The sequence below is a fragment of the Eschrichtius robustus genome, chromosome 13, assembly GCF_028021215.1.
Source record: "Eschrichtius robustus isolate mEscRob2 chromosome 13, mEscRob2.pri, whole genome shotgun sequence".
In the NCBI taxonomy this organism is placed as follows: Eukaryota; Metazoa; Chordata; class Mammalia; order Artiodactyla; family Eschrichtiidae; genus Eschrichtius; species Eschrichtius robustus.
In genome coordinates this window covers 32,423,618-32,431,626 of record NC_090836.1, presented here as the reverse complement: position 1 = coordinate 32,431,626, position 8,009 = coordinate 32,423,618, and the positions used below count along the sequence as shown (strand labels likewise).

At 36.8% G+C, this 8,009-nt stretch overlaps 1 protein-coding gene across 4 annotated transcripts in view; it reads left to right on the top strand.

Annotated features, from left to right (window-relative positions):
* The first annotated feature begins 5,781 nt into the window (after positions 1-5,781).
* ABCD2 (ATP binding cassette subfamily D member 2) overlaps positions 5,782-8,009 on the top strand; it is an 87,293-nt gene continuing 85,065 nt past the window's right edge. For all 4 annotated transcript variants that reach the window (XM_068561064.1, XM_068561063.1, XM_068561062.1 and 1 more), the window contains exon 1: positions 5,782-6,717. In XM_068561064.1, coding sequence (XP_068417165.1) covers positions 5,782-6,717 — 936 coding nt within the window. The remainder of the gene's footprint in view (positions 6,718-8,009) is intronic.

Sequence of the window (8,009 nt, the reverse complement as noted above, 5' to 3'; positions counted from 1 at the left end):
TTAGAAAATATTATAATCAAATTGTATGAAATTATAATCATATATCAACTAAATCTTGTGAAGCCTGTAAATGAATTTTCACTTTTCTCCAAAGTGGAAGTTTGATGGTAGAACACTAGCCAGGAATAATCAAGATAAATTTCTAAAATAAAATGCTAACATATTCTTCAACAGGATAAATGTGCCTGCTAAAATTATTGGGCATAGTTACAATATTTGGTGAATACAAAAATTGTCTTTCCTCTTACAAATTCGTTAGAATTTAAATGTGTTATATTCTAACCATATACCACTCTCCTGGGTCTACTTGTGAAAAAAATTGTATTTAATGGCTTAGAGTTTCAATCAAAACAATTTTTTTCATCAAGGAATTTGATCAAATGAAATTACAGGCCCACATGATTTCCATCCTAATGGACTCCAAGGTCAATAGCAATGAATAGGTTATATAAAACTAAATTGCCAACCCATTATGTTTTATGTGATTACTCCTAAATACAAAGTACATTGTAAATTCTCTGTAAGTTATTAAAGTAAAAACTATTTATTTTACCTCACTTTAAAACAAACTATATTGGATTTTTATGGTTGATAGTGCCCACCCCCATCAATGTATTTAAGGGCCTCAAGGAATGTCCTCTTCCATAATACTTCGCAAATTCATGCAAAGATTATATATTGACCTAAAAGAAACCCCTCCCAAGAAAGAGGGGCAGGGCGGGAAGAAGGCAGAAAAGGGCTCAGGTGCTCATTAGAGGAGGACGCGGGACACACGGTGAGCAGAGAACCGTAGCATGGAAAGTAACCCCACCCGTGAAGCCTTTGGAAACACAGCGGGAAGAAGCTGGATTGCTTCTGGTTTAGGAATAGAGACTTGGTGCTAGGATCTCCCATCTTAGATAACGATTGAAAGACGCACTCCTGACAAGTTCTTTCCAGCTAAGTCTGTGCACTCCCCTCCAGGGCTAACGGAAGAGGCGCCATTACGGGAATGAATGTCCAGGGACTCAAATGCTACAGTCTCAGTCTCCAGCAGTACAACTCACCGGGATCCCCCGACCCAATTCATCTCCTCAAAACTTCGGAGCAAGAAGACACCGGGGTCGCGACAGGCTGTTGCTCTGACTTCTTTGTCTTGGGCTGAGCAACAGGTTCTTACGCCTCAGATGGCCCCTTCTCGGCTCCAGAGAGTATGACCCACCTCCCGACAGCCTCTGCGGCCTGGGGTAGGCTGCTTCCGGGCCTCCCGACAGCCTCTGCGGTTTCTGCGGAGAACGTATCCTGACAGAGCCGCAAGCGAAGCTCTGGGAAAGCAGTCAGCCCGCCTCAAGGAGAAAGAGCACAGATTTTACAGCTCAGGCAAGGGAAACCTAAGTAAATGAAATACCGGATTGTGGCCACAGGGTTAGTGTTTCAAACCACCTGCACCATAATTTTATTTAGTTCTGTATTGGTTTCAGCCTCTTCTTTCAGGTCAAAGACCAGACTTGGTGGAGAAAAAGGACAACGTTATAGATCTATAATCCTAAAGATAATATTTCCTTTCCCACTTACCACTCTTTCTCCAAATCCTTTAAAATCTTTCACTTGTAGTTTTAATATTCAGTAAACAGTTGTCTATTAGAAACATTGCACTATAGTAATTGATTATTCTGTATATTTTGTTATTTTTTGAGAGAACTTCATCAAAACTTAATTTAGCTGTAAAGGCCCAAAGACTTTAAACTTCTTACTGAAAAAAAACCTCAAAACAAAAATTGGGTTTTGCTGTTCATATCCGTGTTATGTTTGTATATCCTTACAAAAATTTATCTTACAAAGTGTTCTATGATATTTTGATTAGAAACTAGGAATCTCTTATCCCAAACAAATGCACAAAATACTTTTTTTTCCCCAATTGTCATTATTGTTTTCCACATTTTAACCTGGGGAATATCTCATAATTTCAAATATAATACATTTTCTGTTGTCATTAGGAAATAGTACCTAAAATAGGATTATGCCCCAGGATAGACATCTTGTGTAATCATATAAATACTGATTTTTATAACAAAAATTCAGTGAAGTACTAAAAAATTAGACTAGTTATTAGGTAGTTATTTGTAACAGCTGAAATGTTGACCTAAGATCTCATCATCAATGTTATGCCTCACATGAATAAGGCTAGCATGACTGATAGATAATAAGAGTCAAAGACTGAGCTGTTTTAGGGCCAGAGGGCAATTAGGTAACCTCTTGGGTCAGGAAACTGTTCAAGAAAGAAATACAGCACTGATAAAATATTATTTAGCATTTGTTGAAAAGGAAATCCATCCAAAATTCTTAAACCTTAATTTATCTTTATTACTAAAAATTATTTACTTTCTGGTGATTTACTATCTAAACACACAAGCTTATATTATCTACATGTTATATATTTTTATTTACATACCTGTATATGTAGATCTCTTTATTATAAAAAATTACTTACGTTTTATAGTTTATAAATCATATAGTTTTCCTAATATATGTAAATATATGTATATGTTCTCTAACATATATAAAATGTATTTAATCCTACTCTTCCATGGACATTGGTAGTATCCACTTTGACACAGACGTTGAGAGTATCTCACTTGAGAACAGAGTAATTTAATAATTATTGCTTATTTTTAATTTTTATTTACTTTCAATATCTTTGTCTAAGATTATTTCTCCCCTCTTAAGAAAATTTTAATACTTCCCCATATAAAAACATGTAAACTTGACAAGCTTGAGTGGAAATTAGACTGAACTATGTTTACTATAGTAAGCAGTGATTTTTTTTTTTCCACCTCCCTTTTCTCTAGTTTGGAACTCAAATTAACATTATCGTTGCTTTAATTGCATCATGCCAGTATAAAAAAATGAAAGAAGTACTTTGACATTCATAGTTTCTTATTTAAATGGCATATATTTCCAACTGGAATTACCTATCTGGTTTTCTATCGTCTCTGCCTTTCCTGAAGGCTTGAGCCTAGTCTCAGATGCTCAAATCAATCCTGACCCTTGGGGGCAGGGTGGGATGAAGGGTGGGAGTGGAATTTAAGTGCTGATAGTTAGGCCTGTACTTTAGTGGCTTAACAACAAGTTAAATCTTATATTGACCTTTTCCCTTGTTCTAGTAACTGGACTTCAACCTTCCTTCTTCCACATTTCTGGCAACCAAATTTCTCTTCTTGATCATTTTCTTTATACCCAGTTCCTCAGTCTAACAAGGCTTTCACTCCAGGCTTTAAAAGCTTTTTCCTGTACCCCAGCTTCATTACCAGTTGGTAAACTGACCTGCCTACATATTTAGGCCTGCATATTTAGGTCTCTAATTTTCTTTGCTTCTAGATTTCCCACTGCCCTGCTCCTCCCCTGATCTTGTTGTCCTATGCCAGTGATGCAGGCCACTTCCCTTGACTGCCAGCTGCTTTCTGACCCATGCATCCCTCTGTGTATCATGTTCTGCCAACTGAACATCCTCCTATCACCCCCAGTTAAGTTTATCCTGACCCTCCACATGTCCTATCATAGTCAGGAGATGTGACATAAAGAATTAAAATTTATACATGTAAGGCAGCCCTATTTTGACACATGAGAAGCATGAGATTAGGAACAAAAATTTTTTTGAAAATAACCACTATGACACTATGATCTCTATGTACAGACTTAGAAAGTCTTGATGGAATGATAGATTACTGTGCTAATACGGCCAGCTATCAAAGAATCTTGCATGAATTTGCTACTCATGTATTAGTAAATCTGCTGAATTGAATGCAAACAAATGAAAAGAGATCTGTGATGATTCTTGGAACTCATATAGGTACCTGGAAAAGAAGGAGTTTGGAAAGTTTAAGAATATGGTTACTAATTAAAGTGAGGGTAGTTCTTTATTCAACGTAAACTGAATAATGAAGATCACAACACTGAGGCAAGTTTTATATTCTAGCACAGGGTTTGGCAAACTTCTCCAGAGGCCAGATAATGAATACTTTGGGCTCTATTTCATCTACCCAGTTCTGCCACTGTGGCTTGAAAGCCAAGAAGTAAATAAATGGGTGTGGCTTGAAAGACAATAAGTAAATAAGTGGGTATGGCTGTGTTCCAATAAAACTTCATTTATGGACACTGAAATAAAAATTTCATATAATTTTCACATGTCACAAAATATTATTCTTCTTTTGATATATTTTCAGCCATATTTTGAATATAAAAACTATTCTTAGCTCATGGGCTATATAAAAATAGGTGGTGGGACAAATGTGGCCCACTGGTTGGGTTGTAATTTGCCAACCTCTGTTCTAGTTTAATGCATATCTTCCCAGGCTTCCAACTGACTAGAAATGTGTGTGTATGTTGTGTATGGGGGAACGGGGGCAGTGGAGAAACAAAAATGTTTTTGCATTTTTGAGAATAACTCATCTTTGCCTAAAAACATGCCTTTTACATTTTTTAAAATATAAAAATTTTGCTTGACTGTTTAGCAGTTAAATTCTCCATTAGGGATGTAGAGAATTTTTTTAAACACTTTTGATTTTTATCAAATAATCAAAATGGAAATGGGAAGTAGCCAGTAGATTATCTGTAAACCTAAACAAAACAAACAAAGCAAAAGCTTACAAAAGACAAGAAACTCTTGCAAAATGACGTAAGATCCTGAAGCTATTTCTACCATCTAACTCCTGTTTGATTCCCAAATGGTTAACTTTTGATTATAAAGTAACATACCTCCTAGTAACAACTCTAAAGGACACAAGGGGGTGGTAGAAGTGAAACACTGCTCTCATTTATTTAATAGTTACCTTGTAAATAATCACCAATGCATCAGATCTCTATTGCTAAAAATAGCAGTTATGGGGCTGGAAGGTTTTCATTATAAGGACAAGTAAACTTTGGAATGGACGCATAGCAAAGAATTATTTTCTATTATACAGAAGACTTATCTCCTATTTATTTACAAAAAAAATAGGCTCAACTTGTCTGATAGGTTCTGGGACTTCATGTGAAATTACAGAGAAGGAAAAAAAAATTTAATGGGGGAGGGAGGAGTGCCGAAAAACAGATCCAAGTACTTGATACTTTGTTTTTTTCCAGTGCCCCTCCCATTTGTCACTTTCATCTCTCTCCCTTTCAGATTCATTCCATACCCTTTTCATTATATGTTGATCTTCGTGTCCCTCTTCTCTCATCTCCCCAGTTCCTCCTCCCTCATTCGTTTTTTAGCTCTTAGAAATCTCACTTTCTTTTTGCTCTTCCTCTGTGGTATCTACTAAAACCTTAGAGAAGTGATGTATTTTCTGAAACTTCTGTGGGTTTCTAAGTGACGCTGAGCATGCTCAGTCGCTAGGGCAGGTTTTGTCGCCAGCAGCTGCCCTGATTCGACCTCTCCAAAAATAGACATTTAACTCTCTGAACTGTTTAAGGATGTAATTCGTTTTGCTCTCTCTTCATTTTCAAGGTTCAAAGGAAAGCAGCGAGGATTCCAGGGGTCCCGTCGCCCCTACAGCCAATGAGGGGCCTGAGAGGGAGGAGCTTGGGGCTGCTTGGTGCAGCTTGAGCTTCTGAGGGAATCATCCCCAGTAGACGCAGTGGAGTCTGTGCTGTGCTGCATGTCACACAACAAAATCTTAAAAAATAAAAACAAAAAACAGAAGAGGAGAAACGCTGCAGAGTATGGAACGCTGTAGAACTTCCTGAAACATTTGCTTGGGATTCCCGGGGAGCATGATCTTTTAAAACCAATTCTTTCTGAAGCCGGTTTGGGTAACTGGGAAAATGATACATATGCTAAATGCAGCAGCTGATCGAGTGAAATGGACCAGATCGAGGACTGCTAAAAGGGCTGCCTGCGTGGTGGCTGCAGCCTATGCTCTGAAAACCCTCTGTCCCATCATTGGCAAGCGTTTAAAGCAATCTGGCCACTGGAAGAAAAAAGAAGCTTACCCGGCTGCAGAGAACAGAGAAATACTGCATTGCACCGAGGCCACTTGTAAAAAACCTTCGCCTGGAGTGAATGCAGATTTTTTCAAACAGCTACTAGAACTTCGGAAAATTCTCTTCCCAAAACTTGTGACCACTGAGACAGGATGGCTCTGCCTCCACTCAGTAGCTCTAATCTCAAGAACCTTTCTGTCTATCTATGTAGCTGGTTTGGATGGAAAAATCGTGAAAAGCATTGTGGAAAAGAAGCCTCGGACTTTCATCATCAAATTAATCAAGTGGCTTATGATAGCCATCCCTGCCACCTTTGTCAACAGTGCAATAAGGTACCTAGAGGGCAAATTGGCCTTGGCCTTCAGAACTCGCCTAGTCGACCATGCCTATGAAACCTATTTTACAAATCAGACTTATTATAAGGTGATCAATATGGATGGGAGGCTGGCAAACCCTGACCAGTCTCTTACTGAGGATATTATGATGTTCTCTCAGTCTGTGGCTCACTTGTATTCCAATCTGACCAAACCTATTTTAGATGTAATCCTGACTTCCTATACACTCATCAAGACTGCTACATCCAGAGGAGCAAGCCCAATTGGGCCCACCCTTTTAGCAGGCCTTGTGGTATATGCCACTGCTAAAGTGTTAAAAGCCTGCTCTCCCAAATTTGGTAAATTGGTGGCTGAAGAAGCTCATAGGAAAGGCTATTTGCGGTATGTGCACTCCAGAATTATAGCCAATGTTGAAGAAATTGCCTTCTACAGAGGACATAAGGTAAGAAAGAAATTAAGGTGACGGGTGAAATGTGAGACTGTTCAAGCTGCCACTGCAGTGCTAGATACCATCTGTTGTACTGTTGATGGACCCACTTCTTTAGGGTTTTAGATTCTTATGACATTCAAACCTGTATTAAAATATATGCTTCATTACCCTTTTTAATCACAAGCTGTTAAAGAATTATATGTAGAGTGCAAACTTTTCTAAAGTTTCATGAAAATAACATTTTCAGCATTCTAAAAAAGTCTACTTAGTCTCAGTTATCCAAATATGCTCAGAATTATCTCTAAAGCATTTTCTTAAAACTGAAATCCTAAGTAGATGGTCCTAGAACATTGAAGAAAATATATGTTTGGAAACTAAGTAAACATACTTCCACTGAGATGGAAAATTTAGGATGGCATTGTTTGTTTGTTTGTTTTTCAAGGGAAAAAAAAGTGCTTTCGTATGAAAGACAGGTGTGACAATTTTGCATGCCTGGTCCATGATGGAGTTCCTCAGTTCTAAGAAGTGCAGGAGAGTGGCTTACAAATGGCATTTCCATTACTCTTAATGTTCAGTACCATATTTTGACACAAATAAAAAAAGGTAGTGAAATAAAATTTTGTCTAGCTTAGAGGGAAAAGCTAAGATTAGAGATGAAGAGGAAAAAAGGAGTTCCAGAATGTTATTTTTAAATATTAAAGATTTTCAACATTAAACAGGTCCCTTAAATAGTTAACCTGATTACATAAACTTGCAGTACATTAAAGACTTTTTAAGGTGATGCATCTGAAATCGTAATACAAATGACTTGGCAAATGAAATAGTAAGTTATTCTAAAGTTGAAATGGTATTATAATTACGAAGCAGAATTATTTAATTTTGAAACGTCATCAATAACAACAAAAAAAGAAATTTTATAGTAGTACCAATCTGAAAAAGAAAATTTAAAGCAAATTTAGGACTTCTATTCCCACTTGAAAATTGGCTTAATATGTTGTAGTAATCATATTTATGTCATTCTTGAATCACTGAGCTCAGTGATATAAATTATAGCATGTGGTAGGCTTCTTGCATTTAAGACAAAACCTAGTAAATTGAGTTAGTTCAAAAGTGGAGTCTAATTACACATATACATGTCATGTGTTTATTTTCAGATATTTTTGCTGTAATCAAAAAGGATAAGGTTCTGTTTATTCATGTCTTACGGAATATCATTTAATTTTAACATCTTATACATATAAATTTGAAAACATAAGTATAAATCACTTGTATATATGTATATTTAACATTATATTTACTGAATA